Source organism: Taudactylus pleione, unplaced genomic scaffold (genome assembly GCF_031769625.1).
Source record: "Taudactylus pleione unplaced genomic scaffold, aTauple2 ptg000341l, whole genome shotgun sequence".
Taxonomy (NCBI): Eukaryota; Metazoa; Chordata; class Amphibia; order Anura; family Myobatrachidae; genus Taudactylus; species Taudactylus pleione.
In genome coordinates, this window is record NW_028284742.1 from 194,823 (window position 1) to 212,580 (window position 17,758).

A 17,758-nucleotide genomic window follows, 5' to 3' on the forward strand; every position below is an offset into this window, starting at 1 on the left:
CAGAGTTCACTCTATTTTCAGTGACATCTTGATGATAACTGTTCTCGCAGCCAGACGGCTGAGGCGGTGCAGTCCCCTAGATGTGTGTAAAAGGGGATGTTTGCATAGTAAAGTCATTGGAAGTGACCAGATTAGTGGCCACGTTATGTGCCATTCCGAATCGGGCCCTTTATGTGCTTTTCTGACAGTAACCTTCTGGATATGTTAATGCGAATTTCATTACCACCTGCGTTGCGATGAAATCTCTTTCATTATGTTTGGGCAGAGGTACTATACCTGTCATTCAGTTGCAGTCATTTGCTATTCAGCACTGTGTGGTTTTTTTTCTTTTCTGCAAGAGACCATTACCTCAGCTGAGACCACAGATGCTGCTGTTTCTTCAATTTGTAAAATGAAATTATTTTTTCTTCTATTTTTATTTTCTCCAGCATCTGTCAATCACTGTAACCTAGGGGTCTCTTCATGTAGATCTGCTATTTTGAGTTGTTACTTATCACTTTACATCGCATCATTTTTTTGCGATCTATAGCTTGTCTAAGTAGCAACTCATGTATACGTACCTGTCCTGCGATGCGAACCGGTATCCAGGACTGCAGCGATGCCGTCTTCTCCTGCGGTGGGGCAGCGGACAGCACGGATAGTGCAGAGCGAGGGGGGACTGGGGCAGCAGCAGACAGTCACGAGAAGGTGACCCGGGCATATGCATATGCTCCTCTGATTGGCTGCTGCCGGTGAAGGGGGCAGGGAGAAGTCAGGGAGACAGCTGTCTTCCCTGCTCGTCTCCCCTCAGTAGGCTGTCTACACAGGGGCTTATCTATAATGGGTGCAGGGTGTACGGGGAACACGGGCCCCTGGGTCCAGGGGGGCCCCACACCGCACACCATGCACCCATAATAATACTTACCTTTCTGGAGTCCCACGTCGGCGCAGGCGTCCAGCGCTGTAAAACGACTGGAAAATCCCTGCGCCGGCCATTTTCCTGTCGTTTGTGCATGCGCAGTGCAATGAAAATGGACGCCACGGCCATTTTCCCGGTTACCTGTGCATACACTATAGACTCTGGGCACACTCTAGTGCCCAGAGTCTATATCTCAGTGCGCTGCCGGGCAGAGAGGAGGGGGCCTCTCTAGAAACGCCCCTGTGTCTACACCATCCTGAGTTGGAGAAAAGATTTTTGGAAGCGAAACGGAAAGATGAGCTTTCCGTCCTGCTATGAATTGCTATCCCCATTCTACTGTATTGAGAAGCGATGTGAATACTTAGCAGGGGCACCGCTGGAGAAATCTCAGCTTTCTTCTCGGTGACCCCTTCTATGAATAAGGAGAAGCACACATTAATGCCCTTTAGTCCTCCTATGCATTGCCCCCAGCAGTAGTCCCCCCTATGTATTGCTCCCAGTAGTAGTCCTCCTATGCATTGCCCCCAGTAGTAGTCCCCCCCTATGCATTGCCCCCGTAGTTGACCCCCTATGCATTGCCCCCGTAGTTGACCCCCTATGCATTGCCCCCGTAGTTGACCCCCTATGCATTGCCCCCAGTAGTAATCCCCTATGCTTTATCCCTAGTAGTAATCCCCCTATGCTTTATCCCTAGTAGTAATCCCCCTATGCTTTATCCCTAGTAGTATTCTTCCTATGCATTACCACAAGTAGTCCCCCTAAGCCAGTGTTGGCTAACCTTGACACTCCAGATGTTGTGGAACTATATATCCCAGCATGCCCTGCCACAGTTTTAGCATGCCCTAATAGCAAAACTGTAGCAGTGCATGCTGGGTTATGTAATTCCATAACAGCTGGAGTGTCAAGGTTAGCCAACACTGCCCTAAGCATTGGCCCCAATATTAATCCCCCTATGCATTGCCCCCAGTAGTTTACCCCCTAAGCATTTCCCCCAGTATTGGCACACCTATTTGCCCTTTAATGCCCAGGTCACTCACACCTTCAATTAGGCCTAATGCCCCCTATGTAGCCCGGGCCTTGTGCCCACTTATATACCCATAGGCCTATTTCCTGAATTTATCCCATGGGCCTAGTGCCCAACAACCCTGGTGGTCTAGGAAGGGGTTAAATAACGGTGGCCCAAGGCCGTCTACCCATACGGTGGAAGAGGCTGCGGGGTGGAGCTTCGTTAGCTCTTTTTATTTCCACCCCCGCAGTCCTCTTCTGTCCTCAGCTTAATTCTTCTGCCGCTGGCCCGTCCTGGCCAGCGCCGCCACCTCTTCCTCCTTGATCACGCCATCTTCTGGCCTCTTGCGCGGCCGCCGGAACTGTTGCCGCGCCGCTCTCCTCTTGTCTTCGGGAAGTCTTCACTCCTCCCCTCCGCCGCCGGACTGAATGTTCCCGCTCAGCGGCGTCTAATTCAAGACGCAGCGGGTGGGTGGGGCTATGACGCGGCGAGCCGCGATTGGCTCATCGCGTCTGCCTCCTATTGGCTACTGGACCACGAGCCGGGTTTGGCTCGCGGCTAGTGCCAAACAACCGCCGCCACTTCTTGGCTTCCGGGCAGCGAGCTCCGCTTAGCTTGCGCCCGGAGCCAAGCTTCTCCCGCCGCCACTTTACTGCCGACGCTGGTGGAAGGGACCAGGTGGTCCCTTCACCAGGTACCCGCCGCGGTGGCTTACCCGGCGCTGGGAACAAACACACTGTCCCAGCGCCGGGCACGGATGCTGTGCCGATGCTGGGATCAGACACTTGATCCCATCACGGCTTTACACAGCAGCAGCCAATGAGAGTCAGATAGACTCTCATTGGCTGCTATAACAGACAGCGTTGTGTCTTTCTCAGGGGGACGCGCTGTGCTGCAGCCAGCTGTCAGGGATTGGCCACAGCACAGCGCGTCCCCGGGGACCAAGTGAGTCCCCATTGCTCAATATCGGGTAAAATACAGCGCGTATTTGCGAACACTGTACATGAATACACCCCCAAATCTATATTTGTAATTCAACATCACTTAACACAGTTACCCATGCTGTTGCAAGTTAAACTTAGAAATGATTTGATGTTTACTGTTAACATTTTGCACAGGGAAATCCTACTGCATATGTCATGGGATGTTTGGAGTGTTGAGTGATAAAAGCCAATTTTGTGCTACATCTGTTCAAATCCTACAGTATGGCTGCAAGTTTGTTAATAAGATCAGTTGTATCCTGAAAATGGCTGATCTACTAGGCCTAATATGGTTCTATAGAGAGAGTGTATTATCATCAATTATAAATGTATGCAAGTGTCTATTCAATATATTTTTGAAAAAGGTAATATGACTACTATTTTGTGTATTTCCCTATTTAGTGTGCACTGCTGCATCCCATATCAGCAAGAGCTAACCTAAATGTCTTTGCAGCAGCCTGACACACAAGTTCTAGCAAGCTGGAATAAATCTGGCTTGTTCTGTTGTGCGATTTGTTTAGCTGATCTTTACACTCCTCTCCCTCTGTGTTGTCAAATATTTACTGCTGATTTCACAAAACCTTGATTAATATTTTCCGAGCAGAGTTTATTTAATTCTATTTTGGTATTGACCCATCTTCTATCACTTAGGGAGGGTGAGGAGTAGCACAGGATGCTTAAAGATCTGCTCCTAACAAGTCAGCCCTTGCCGTTTATTCAAGAGATTTAAAATTTACGAAGGGTCGATTTTCAGTTCCATTCTATTTTGTGGTGAATTGGTGGGGATTGTGACAATCAGGTATTTACTAAAGGCAAAACCAACTCAAAATCCCCAGAAATTCGACTTCACACACAAATAGAACTTCAAATAGACCATCAGTACTTCCCCATAGCCATCAGTAGAAAAGCTTATTTACATAAGTCGATTTGAAAATCGACCCAATCTCGCAATATTCAGTTGACCATGAGAAACCGTACAATTTTGATTTTAAATCATGTAGAATTGTAAAAAAAAAAAACTCAATATGATGGAAAAAAACATGGGAGAGAAGCATGTCTGGACGCTCTGGCTGTATAAATCAGGCATTTAAAAATGTACTTTTTAAAAATTGTGGATATGCAAATTAGCAGTAGGATGAAGGTGTTTGTGAGTAATGCAGTGCATGTGACATTTTTTGGTCAATAAGAATGCTTTTGTATGATTTTTGGGTTCTATTGAGGGTGAATAGAACACCTTTAGAACTTCAAATACAGTGCCTAAGGAAAGTATTCACAACGCCTCACTTTTTCCACATTTTGTTATGTTACAGCCTTATTCCAAAATGGAATAAATTCATTTTTGTCCTCAAAATTCATCACACAATACCTCATAATGACAACATGTAAAACGTTTTTTGGAGATTTTTGCAAATTTATAAAAAAAATAAATAAGAAATCACATGTACATAAGTATTCATAACCTTTGCTGAATACTTTGTTGATGCACCTTTGGCAGCAATTACGCCTCAAGTCTTTTTGAATATGATGCCACAAGCTTGGCACACCTATCTTTGGGCAGTTTCGCCCATTCCTCTTTGCAGCACCTCTCAAGCTCCATCAGGTTGGATGGGAAGCGTCTGTGCACAGCCATTTTCAGATCTCTCCAAAGATGTTCAATCGGATTCAAGTTTGGGCTCTGGCTGGACCACTCAAGGACATTCACAGAGTTGTGCTGAAGCCAGTCCTTTGATATCTTGGCTGTGTGCTTAGGGTCGTTGTTCTGCTGAAAGATGAACTGTCGCCCCAGTCTGAGGTCAAGAGCGCTCTGGAGCAGGTTTTCATCCAGGATGTCTCTGTACATTGCTGCATTCATCTTTCCCTCTATCCTAACTAGTCTCCCAGTTCCTGCCGCTGAAAAACATCCCCACGGCATGATGCTGCCACCACCATGCTTTACTGTAGGGATGGTATTGGCCTGGTGATGAGCGGTGCCTCCAAACATAATGCCTGGCATTCACGCGAAAGAGTTCAATCTTTTGGTCTGAGAGTCCTTCAGGTGCATTTTGGCAAACTCCAGTTGGGCTGCCATGTGCGTTTTACTAAGGAGTGGCTTCCATCTGGCCATTTTACAATATAGGCCTGATTGGTGGATTGCTGCAGAGATGGTTGTCCTTCTGGAAGGTTCTCCTCTCTCCACAGAGGAATGTTGTAGCTCTGACTGAGTGACCATAGGGTTCTTTGTCACCTCCCTGACTAGGGCACTTCTCCCCCGATTGCTCAGTTTAGACGGCTGGCCAACTCTAGGAAGAGTCCTGGTGGTTCCAAACTTCTTTCATTTACGTATGCTGAAGGCCACTGTGCTCATTGGGACCTTAAAAGCAGCAGATATTTTTCTGTACCCTTCCCCAGATTTGTGCCTCGAGACAATCCTGTCTCGGAGGCCTGCAGACAATACCTTGCACTTCATGCTTGGTTTGTGCTCTGACATGCACTGTCAAGTGTGGGACCTTATATAGACAGGTGTATGCCTTTCAAAATCATGTCCAATCAACTGAATTTACAACAGGTGGACTCCAATTAAGCTGTAGGAACATCTCAAGGATGATCAGTGGAAACAGGATGCACCTGAACTCAATTTTGAGCTCCATGGCAAAGGCCATGAATGCTTATGTACATGTGATTTCTTAGTTTTTTTTTTTTTTTTGTTTGTTTTTTTTTTATTAAATTTGCAAAAAGCTCAAAAAAACTTTTTGCACGTTGTCATTATGGGGTGTTGTGTGTAGAATTCTCAGGACAAAAATGAATTTAATCCATTTTGGAATAAGGCTGTAACATAACAAAATGTGGAAAAAGTGAAGCTTTGTGAATACTTTCCGGATGCACTGTAGAACTTTAAAGAAAAACCAATGCACCATCAAAATCAGAATGGAACCCAAAATCGACTGTTAGTAACTTATCTATTTTGAATAGAAACTGTGGCCGATTTTGTGGGGATGTTGGTTCTATTTTGATCGATTTTAAATTAAATCAAAATTGACTTTCAGTAAATTTACCTCATGTCTTCATATTGGTCATCAGTGACCAAATTGTTTTCCATCGCTTAAGCAGGGTCCACACCGTACAATGGCGCGGCCCAGCAATGCAATGATATGATCTAACGATACATTGCGTACACCGTACACACTGCACGATCTGGTGCACAACGGCGCATTGTATAGTTGCATGCTGAATAGAATCACACTGCGTCATTCATTGTATCGTCCCATCTGCCGAGCAAATCGGGTGTACACACTATATGATGTGCACGATATTTAGTTCTGATCCATGTTGGAACTATATACTGCACTGGGTGTGTACCCAGCTTTAGTCAAGCAGTTGGAAACTCAGTCCCAGTGTATTCTTGTTTCTTACACAGCCGCCAACATTTTATAAGGGTTCCAGGGACATTTCATTCCTGGGACACAGGTAGGTCCTATATGACCCTGTCTCGGCTTACCTTGGAGCTACAACTCTTTGTCATTTGGTATCTCCAGCATTTGATTGTTACATACTTTTTTTCACATTTGATAAATCAGGGCTCGACAATTTTTTGTAAAATCTAGGAGCCATCTTAAAAGTTTAGGAGCCAAACCATCGTCCGTTACCAAAATATATGAAAGCTTTCAGTGCCCAGTACCTCCCCACATACAATCAAATCACCACACATGCCTCTTTAGTGGTCATCAGATTCTGCAACATGCCCATACCAGCCCCTGTAATAGTGCCCCCAGTAGTAAGCCCCCTGTGATAGTGCCCCAGTAGTAAGCCCCCTGTGATAGTGCCCCAGTAATAAGCCCCTTGTAATAGTGCCCCCAGTAGTAAGCCCCCTGTGATAGTATCCCCAGTAATAAGCGACCCCAGTAGTAAGCCCCTTGTAAAAGTGCCCCCAGTAGTAAGCCCCTTGTAATAGTGCCCCCAGTAGTAAGCCCCCTGTGATAGTGCCGAGCGAACACACAAAAAAAATAAACTGAATACTTACCTAAGTCCCGATCCTGCATCCGCTGCCATCCGCCGCTCCTCCTTACTATGGAAGAGACGTCATGACGTCTCTCCCATAGTGCCCATGGGGGTAGCTGGACGCCGGGGCTCAGGAGTGAGCTCCGGCTGCTGCTGCGTGGAGTCGGGCACCCAGGTAAAATTTCAGCAGGCGCCCCGCAAATTGAGCTTCCCTGCGGCGAGGGGGGGGTTACCCTTGCAAAACCCAGTCGCCAGGTCTAAAATCTTAGTCGCCATGGCGACCTGGTGACCCGGATTTGTCGAGCCCTGTGCTAAATTAAATATCAGCTTATGGAGCTCAGGAAATGAGAACAGTTGATAACAAAAAGTACTTGCAAAAAAAAATGGTAGTTGCTCAGATCAGCTTAATTGCATAACACAGGTGCTTGTAAAGGGCGGGGTTTACACTGAACACAGAAAAAAAGAGATTTGCCCCCCAGCACACTGCAGCAAAAACAATACTTAAATCCTACATGATAATAGAGATTAGAGGTATTAGTTACACACATTTGCAAATATATCAATAAGCGCCAGGCCAATCGTCAAGGCTCCTCTATACTGGCGTCCCTAACATTAAGGGGCTCACGTCCGAGAAGCAAGGCACCCCAAAAAAATTCCAGCCAAGGGCCATCCCTAGGGCATCACACGCAAAAGGGAAAAAGGTGATAGTGAAGTATAGAGAAAAGATGTGTAAGATAAATCAATAAGTGTTAATGAAATGATAAAGAATTAAAATGACATAAATAATGTACAAACAAATAGAGAAGTGATAAAAGTATTCTATGTGAATTAAGTGGTGATGCCATGAGAAAGGCCCAGTCAGACCCCCCCCGGGGGGGTTCTCAAAATTGTGTGTTGTGGGATCGTATGATTGTAAGCTGTTGCATTGTTTGTTACAATGTTCAGTTGTATACCTACCTTTAAAATGATAAATGTAGGTTCTTATCTTGTATATTTGTACATGTAAGACAATCTATGACTTCTTATATGATCTATTAAAAGTTGCGTCGTGTATGCTTTTTCCATCCGTGGATGAGCAGAGCCCCAGGCTTTTTGTGTGGCATTGCATATTTGGGTGAGGATTATCTCGGTCACAGACATGATTTATTTATTGTGTCCTATATGTTCCATACTCTAGTCTCACCAAAAATTAAAGGAAAATTAATGATCATTTTGCAAGCCACATATTTGTTAATTCAAGTGTCTATTTTTTATTAGACAACATAAATATTTTGCATGTGGTGTCATTAAATCACATCTTATAAAAACATACAGTGAGATATTTGAGTATTTTACTTTCCAATACATTGTAGCATTTGTATGTATATCATACATGTTATGAATATAAGCTCTTTCCTAACTTGTGGATTTGTTTTGTGCCCCATAGGATGCAACACTGAATGATGGGAATTCATTTAGTCCTTTGATGTTGGCTTCTCCATTGTCTATGATAAATCAGATTAAATTTGAAGATGAACCTGATGTCAAGGACCTCTTCATTACTGTTGATGAACCAGAAAGTCACATAACTGCAATAGAAACCTTTATTACCTACAGGATTGCAACGAAGGTCAGTATGGGCTTTAAGTCAATCATTTTTCTATCCAACTGTGTAAATGAATTTGTGAGATGTGTATTTCTTATTAGTGCATTGTACAAACTGGTTACAAAAAATCTGGAATAATCAATTTTTATTGTCAGCATTTGTGTGTTTGGGGACATGTCGTGATTCCTGGGATTTAATTATGGCAAATATTCAAGACCGAAAGCTTTCTTGCACTTCCTCTGCGTAACCTATAGATTCCTATGATTAGGACTTGGCAGGACTCATTATATCTAGTCAAGTTCAACAGAGCTTAATAGAGTCCTTCTACACTGTTAAATAGATTTGGATGGATTGAGTATACGAGAGCTAAAGCTGCTTCTTGCACAGGTGTGCAGTGGTCCTGCTCTGAAATAATGGCAGAGCCCCTGTAGAAGGTCGTACACTACATGCCTCTTGGATAGACCAGTAGATAAAGAGGATTTGGTATCCATAGGATGACACACTCTTTAGAAGGTCATTTGAAATGCTTGTTTATTTACTAGACAAAATGCAGGCCTAGGGCCACAGTATTTTGGTAGATTCTGTATTCACTTCATATTTACATAGTGTATGTGAGGTGGGACACTGCATTTATTTTTGTATCATCATGGACCTTTATATTATGCTAATTGATCACCTCTTCCTTTTGCCGAAAAACTAGCCATTACCTAATGTACCCTTTCTTATGTTAAGTTACTTAGTTATCTTATCTGGACTTTTACAGCAGGTTATGTTGCATCTACCCAACCCTTCCTTTCCTGTAGTTTTATTTGTCTTGCCCAACCCACATGCAATGAGTTGTGTACAGTCCTAGGATGACAGGTGGGTTTATGGCACACCACAGTCCATAGATGATGTCTTTCTTGTACCTGGTCTCTGCACTCTTTCCTCAAAGTCCAACTTTCAATGCTACAACTTAAATGAAGCTAAACTGGAACATTGGTTTCATACAACAGATGCAAGGTAAGTGTAGGTTGAACCAGCACCCATTCTCAAGTACACAACTTCCCCTTAATTGCTGGATGAATGCATTTGATTGATGTCAAGCTTCAGTAAAAGGAAACTAATTAAGGTAGCTTAAAATGTGAAAGCACACTTTTACATTGTCAGAGGCACAGATTTCATCCTTGAAATCCCCATAGATAAGAACCTAATTAAAATAATGCTAATCCTTTTTGTTATTATTATTTTCAGTTTCTGCTTATCTAACTTAAATATTAAGTCAACGATTTTTGCGATAAGATTTGAAAGCAGTGCTGTGATAGTACTAGTAAGATTACTTGCATAGCTTACCATTTAGTACAGTTCCATTGTTTTGCTTTCTCTTCTATAGAATCCATTAACACCCAACCAATCCCCCAGCATTCCAGTTGCTTGATGTGTGCCTAATGGCAAGTAGTAAATGTGACATTAATGAGTACAGACTCATTCTGAGTCACGACCAAAGTGGCTGTAGTGGTGGATATCCCCGATTTACTACCTTATGCTGATGTGAGAATCCATAGGGCTAATGCGGGGGTATTTGGTCCTGCGAATGGAAACCATGACAGCCATTCATTTTACACCAGCTGCCACAACGGTTCTCATTTAGTATCCGGACAGCCCCATGCTAGGTGCAAGAGATCTGTCAGGAACCAGCTTATCTTCCCCATAAGCATCACTCGGAATTGTGAAGAGCATTAGACATACGATCAAGATACTGCGAGAAGACAGGTCTGTAAAGGAAAGGAGTAACATTTATTGGGGAGCAGGTAAAGCGGTAGCTGACCCAAGCCCTAAGTAAGCTTCTAACTCGCAGAGAGAGATCTAATTAAACCATGTCCATCTTATATGTTCCAATGCGCTAGGTATAATGAAACAGAAGTCATTTTGGAGGTTATTGTCTCTTTTTAAATATTAAAAAAGTCCATACATAGCTTTTGTTCTCTAAGTCTTGCATTTTGCAGGATTTCTGGAAATAAGATGTATAGAAGCAAAACTTATTTACATAAAACAAATTCCCACAAAATGCTGATCTCCATTAAATGACAATAAGTAACATACAATAATATTATCTGCTTTCAATGACAAGTTCACAAAATGAAAATGCCATGGCTTTTCCCTATAGATTGTAAGCTTGCGAGCAGGGCCCTCTTACCACGTTGTCGGTCTGTTACTACCATTTGTACTTTTATTACTGTTTTGTTCACAGTTGTAAAGCGCAGCAGGATATTTTGGTGCTATATAAATTACTGCTGTTAATAATAATAATAATAATAATTATTATTATTATTAAAAATAATAATAACTATAAATAATATATTTCTGATTGTGTTCTCTAAGAAATTAGCAATTAACTAAAATTATCCATGTATTTAATATCTGCAGATATTTATCAAGTAATTTATGTACTGACGATCTATAAAAAATCGTCAGTAATAAAATAATCTATAGCTATTTCAGTCCAAGTCCAACTGTGTTCATCAAATAAATACACTGTTTAATTTTTTTTCGATACTTCTTTAATTAAATGTCCTCCCAATGTAATTTATATTCTGCAGAAGTTTAGCTCTCCTATTATGCACTATACACAAGTGTTGAAAGTCCCTTTTTTTCTTTCTTTAGTAGAATAACCATACCTGATTTAATGACATTCTCTCCCGCTTGGTTTTCAGCTTTGTCAGTGTACTTCCCACATAAAAGCATTTTCAGCTGGCACAATGTTTACCGTACAATTTTAGGCTTGGTGCTTTGGCTTTATTTTTAATGTCTTTAACCTCCATTCTATCTATTTGTAGTTGAACAAAAGAGTGAAGGATGCTCACTAAGAGGTCATTGTTTTATAAGCAGTGATACTGGGGCAGTGCACATGGCTATTTAAGTAACAGAGTAGAGACATGAGAAATTAAGGTCCATCCTGTTTTCCTCCACCTGCAGCCATCATTTTTTTTGTACACTGTCCTCGCCTATAACCTGGATAATTATATAAAATTAGGAGTAAATGACAGTGCAGGCAGGCGTATTCTCATACTGTTTGGAATGTGGTATGTCAGTAGCAGGCTGACCCTTAGAACAGAAATCAGTATTGCTTCTAAAATGACTTGAGTTTCAGAAATGACTGCAGAACATAGGGGGTGATTCAGCTGCAGATGAATATGCTATGGCAGCTGCTAGCATGTTATATATGGTAATGCAGCCAGAGGCTTTATTGATGTTTTGATTATATTAAATGATGGGGACATAGGTACCACGTTGTATTTGAAACCCACAGATCACTATATGTTATTGCATTTTAATAGTTTCCATCCTATAGCGGCTGTCAGAGGTTTACCCTACTCACAATTTATACACAGGTGTAGGAGTAATAGTGACAAAAATGAGGCAGAGAAACAGTAATTTAATGGTGTCAAAATTCGTGGAGAGAGGGAATCTATTAAAAGTTTTAGCTAAAGCTAAGGCAATGTTAATTGATGGGAAGCAGTTATTATCTCCTAAACAGGCTAAAGATACCAAAAAATGCTTCCTTGGGTTAATGAATATGACACCAAAAGTAAATATACAAAGAACAAGGACAAGAGTCTGTGGCAAATTGTTACTTCAGACCCAGATCTTAAATGTTTGCATTGGACCAGGCTGATTCCCAGCTATACTAGGGACAGAAACGTTAAAGACCTGGTTGTTGAAACATATTTCATGGGTTTTGCTAAAGATAAACCTAAAAACTTTTTGAGCCGTAAGAATGGTTGTTATAAGTGTCTGGGCTGTACCACCTGTTCATATTTAAGTACTGGGGATACTATTCTACAAGTTGCACATAAATCCCTGGGCAAATATTAGATACAATTAATCAAGGCTAGGGACTTGTTTAAACCCTGTGGTGCCAGCGAATCCAGATGGAAAATCCATCTGGATTCAAGCTGTAACAGTTTCTTAGCCCTATCTCCACCACGTAGGGAGACTGGCACATGATTGGTGATTTTATAATTTAAGGTTGCCATACTATGATGAAACAAGGCAAAATGTCAGGCCACCGGTTGTTCACTGGTGCCCGACTGTAAAGCAGCCCTTATGGCCGAACGGTGCTGTGCCATTCTGATCTTAAATTGGCAGTCCGTCTTTCCAATGTAGAGTGGGCCACAGGGGCAAAAAAAACCACATATACCACATGGCTTGTGCTTCATGTCAGAGGCCATCCAATCTTTAATCTCCTGCCTGAATATGGATGTAGAGTAGTATATCCGTTGAAGTGGTCTGTTTCCCTGAGCTACTACCATCTGTTGGGTGACCATTGAATGCTATGTTTGCCTTCTAAAACCTCGATGTATGTGAGCATATATATAAGTGAAAAAGATCTTCTCTTATGATTTCCGAATGCGCTCTTCTGTGCCTACCTGTTTCAGAACTCCATATTAACTCCACTGGCAAGGAGTTAGAATAGAATGGCACTACATCTAAGCAACTTTTAAAAGTTTGGATATTACATGAAGGACCTCTGTTGCGCAGATCTGGCTTTGAGATATATATATATATATATATCTCTTTTGAAAAATGTGCCATTTTGTGTTTAAAGCTTCTTTCCTAATATTATACATTGTGCTTACAGTAACTGTATTGATTTTGCAAGATCATGCCAGCATTGCTTTGCACGCACAAAATATAAATCTCATACTGCCATTTTGCTGCTCAGACATGTATTATCTCTAGTCTTACAGTCTATCTTTGTAATTTACAATATAAGGTTAAAAAAAAATAATTATATATATATATATATATATATATATATATACATATATATATATATATATATATATATATATATATATATATATACACACACACATACATACACTTTCTTGTATTGGTCGTCTTCTTTCAGACAACTCGCAGTGAGTTTGATTCCAGTGAGTTTGAAGTGAGGAGACGATATCAAGATTTCCTGTGGTTGAAGAGCAGACTTGAAGATGCACATCCAACTTTAATAATTCCTGTAAGTTATCATTATTAACTTCTTTAGCAACTTCTGCAACACATATGTCTTCACACGTCATAAGGTAAGGTGTGCGGGATTCTGGCCTGGGCAAGTGGAGACGACCATACAGTTACTTAACCGAGGCTGATCTTTTACATCTGCTAAATCACCCTTACAAACCAGCTAAAAATAGTCAATAAATACATAAAAGAACTATGTTTATTTGACACATGTTCCTGTTCGCATCTACTCAAAGTCTCCCCAAGTAGCAGTGTCTCCGAGAGGCAAAATTTATACTTTAGAAAAATCAGACATGTTTCAGATGACGGATACAGAAACCCTTGTTGATTATTATGCTTATATTTTTACAAAACCATACCAAAATCCCCAACAATGTGACTAACAAATGACTTGGTTAATGGAAAGATCGATTACAACGGCTCAGCGTAATAGACCACAAAAAGACATTGAAGAGGTTTCTAACTTGTATATATAAATAACATTAAGAATAACTTAATAATTTACTAAAAAATTAAAAACACTCTGCTGAATAATCGTGTTCTATGACAAAAAGTAACCAAGCCTACACCATGTTACTAAACTTAAAGCCCAGAGAGCATCCTATTCTATACAACTAATAAAAGGCACAAACAGAAACCCACAATAAGTTCCAAGCAAAGCAATTATTAAACATTTCTCCAAAACATTGTACAGGGATCAACCTGCAAACAACAAATTATTCTGCAAAGTTTGTGAATATCCTTCCTCCAATAAGTTCATAGTGATAGTATGCCCTCAGACTCAACTTGACTATCCCAAAACCTATTGTGGGTACCAACTGTATAAACTCCACATAAATAAATCAAAAATATACAGCTTGTATTTAAAGCCACATCACACCTTGAATTTAAATATTTGGTAATGTTTTACTCTGCTTATCTTGAGGATAATATTTTTATTTGTACTTTTTCTCTTTTTAATGGACTTAAAAAATGTATACCTATATGCTATTAAAAGAGGTACACGAAACAATGTAATATAGAAACTGAATTAATAAAAATGTATTTCCAACTAAACTGATTGAGCTGTAAATTTGATAATGGAGATAGAAAAACTCTGTTTATCAACTTTAATATTATACTTTTTTTTTGTTTGTGTGTGGCTGGTTCATAACCGTTTTCACACAGATCTGTCTTCTCACAGGTGTGAAGATGTATCAAGCTTTTGAGAGAGCGATATAAAGAGGGAATTTTACTAAGCCTTGGAGAGAGATAAAGGTCCAGCAAATCAGCTTCTAACTATCATTTTTGAAATGTGTCTGTAGTACACTTTGGTCAGAATTCAATTGTTTTCGCGGCTCATTCGCTACGGTAGTTTGAGCTGTTAGGCGTATTGAGGCTAGGGGGTATATTTACTAAAGGTCGATTTTAGTCAATTTAAAATCGATTAACATTGATGTTGGGTTTCTGAAGCTAAGCACGCATTTACTAATACGTAGTAAATAAATTAAAAATGTCTGTTAGTAAATGTGTGATTAAGCCCCAGAAATCCAACATCGATTTTGATGGATTTAAAGTCTGTTAAAATCGCCCTTTAGTAAATATACCCTTAGGTGTATGAGCACACATTGGTATAAGTGTGTGTATATCTATATAGACACACACACATAATATTTTTCCTTTTCCCTAAAATGCTTTGCAATCAATTAATCTTTTCAAAGCAGCAGCTTTTTGCTAGTTTCAATTGTCTTGAATTGAATGCATGAAATATATAGGAATAATATGGGTAGTCCAAAATATGAAAACGTTATTTCAGAGATCTGTAGTTGATTTAAAGTGCTGTACAATACAGTGTTTGCCTGTGTTTCATTACTGCATATGGGGGAAAGTGGACCGATTTTCCTATACACAGCGTGAGATGAATTTTGTAGGCTGAGCTTCTAGACCAGTGTTTCCCAACTGCAGTCCCCAGGGACCCCCCAAAATTGCATGTTTTACAGATCTCTTCAGTATCGCAATTGAATAATTAGCTCAACCTGTGGATCTTTTACAATGTGTCAACTGGTAATGACTACACCTGTGCACCAGCTAGGGGATCTGTAAAACATGCAAAGTTAGGGGTCCCCGAGGACTGGATTTTGGAAACACTGTTTTATGCTATGAGTATATAATTCAAGTCTCATAAATATTAGTCAGACATGCCCTCAGTGTAGACACTTTCTTACAATTTTATAGGTTGCATACTGGTCCAATTAACAAAATGAATTCTTTCACAGTGTGAAAGTGGATGATTCACCTTAATTAAAAAAGTAAAAAAAAAAAAATAATAATAATATTCAAGGATGTGGTCGTAAAAAATCTGTTTTTTAATTTGCCCGTCAGTCATGCCAATTCTCAGTATGTTGATATTCCAGAGAATGGATTTCCACAGATGGCATTCAGTGTCTTTAGAAGCACTTCTACATCCAAAAAGAGTACAGTAGAATAATATATACATTAAATTGCCCGTCTTATTAACTTCTGTAATTTTTTTTTCTTCCTACCAAGCCATTACCAGAGAAGTTTATAGTTAAAGGAATGGTGGAGCGATTTAATGACGATTTCATTGAGACTCGACGAAAAGCATTACATACATTTTTGAATAGAATAGCTGATCATCCAACATTAACTTTTAATGAAGATTTCAAGATTTTCCTTACAGCTCAAGCATGGGTAAGAACTCTGTAATAGTTTTAAAACTCCTTTAGCCTTAATGTTTATTCCTTTAATGGATCTGCATAAGTGGCTTCCTTTATCATTTTTAAACATTAATCACTTCTTTCCAAGAAATATAAAAGTGGGCTTTAAATTCTTTTGCTGTTAGTATACACAGTACATATATTTATCCCTCATTATAACTCCATTCTATTTTTATAACCAGGCATATTTTCTGCATAACGATGCACTATTCACTTATATGCCATCCTTTTCATAATGCTCACCTTGCTGTGATATCAGTTTTGTTCTCCATTATAAACTGATATGATAAAGAGTTGATTGTATTTTAAAATTATAGGATTAGGATAGACTATGTATTCTGTGTTGGCTAGAATAAGAGAAACTTAATATTTTAATCCTTCGTTATACAAGAAAAGAAAATGCAGATGCACACTGTAAGCACTAAGAATACTGTAGAATTATGATAATCTGTACAATTTAACATTGAGTATAAATTAGGTATTTAGTACATGTTTGGCCGGAACGGCATGCTCATCTACCACATCAAGGTGACCCAAATCAGATGGGTCCCTAACATCCGTAATACTAACACATTATGTCAATGTATCAAGGACTTACCATAATAGTGCCCATTCTGATATGTAGACAGCAGTGCATGGGCCTGTACTAATTAAAATAACCTAAGGGCAGAGGAAAGGGGAGAGGTGGGGGCTTGGACTGCAATCCCTAATTTTAAGCATAATAAGGGGTGCAACCATGTTGAGACGTAGTGCCTTGTTGGAAAAAGCAAATACCGGTGCTCATTTTAAGCACTAAGAAGATAACTAGTTCATCATAATTGTTTTTACTATCAGTATTCTTAGTGCAGTCCAATCCCCCATTAAAGCATAAGTTATCATGCTTATACATTTCAGTTTAGTTTTATTAACCCTAGAAAGTTAACCTTACAAAATGCAGCAAATGAACAATGAGAGATATTAAGTTAAATGTTTGATGAAATGGTCCTGCTGCAAGAGTTTGGCAGGATCTTCCATCACTACTCTGGGCTGCTGGTTCACCCTATTCTTTCCACCATCTAATTTTGCCTGTAGCCTTTGCTTGCCTCCATTCCATTTACTTTGTCCTCTCATACCTTGATGAGGTCATTGCCCACATGATCAGCACACTCAACCCCACAAATACTGTGCAATCTATATGAATTGATTGGCTACAATTTGTTCTTTCCCAAAACTGGGACATCAAAATGAAAGAGAGTGTTTTATAACAAGAAGCAGGGCCGTATCCAGGAGTTTGCGAGCGGTGCCGCTGCACAGGGCTCTGCGGGCTGCACCGTCGCTGCCCCATGTCCCTTGCTTCTGGCTAGCAGGATGCCTGGATGCTCGGCCATCTGTACAGCTGTTCAGAGCCTCCTGAGGATGCTTCGGGCGTGCTGCACTTTCCAATGTTGGCGGGCGATCCGGAGCCTTGTTACGGTACTGACAACAAGATGCATCTTTAAAATCCTGAACTCACTTAAATTGTAGTAGCACTTGGTGTACATATAAATCTGGATTAAGTGTCCAAAAGATCAAAATGTTTATTTAAATTGATATATTATTGAAATTAATACA

General features: G+C 40.4%; 1 protein-coding gene across 1 annotated transcript in view; it reads left to right on the forward strand.

Moving 5' to 3' along the window:
• SNX7 (sorting nexin 7) overlaps window positions 1–17,758 on the forward strand; it is a 139,616-nt gene that overhangs the window by 52,982 nt on the left and 68,876 nt on the right. Inside the window, exons 2-4 of the mRNA XM_088443946.1 lie at window positions 8,286–8,468; window positions 13,339–13,449; window positions 15,978–16,142. Of these exons, the coding sequence (XP_088300072.1) occupies window positions 8,286–8,468; window positions 13,339–13,449; window positions 15,978–16,142 (459 nt within the window). The remainder of the gene's footprint in view (window positions 1–8,285; window positions 8,469–13,338; window positions 13,450–15,977; window positions 16,143–17,758) is intronic.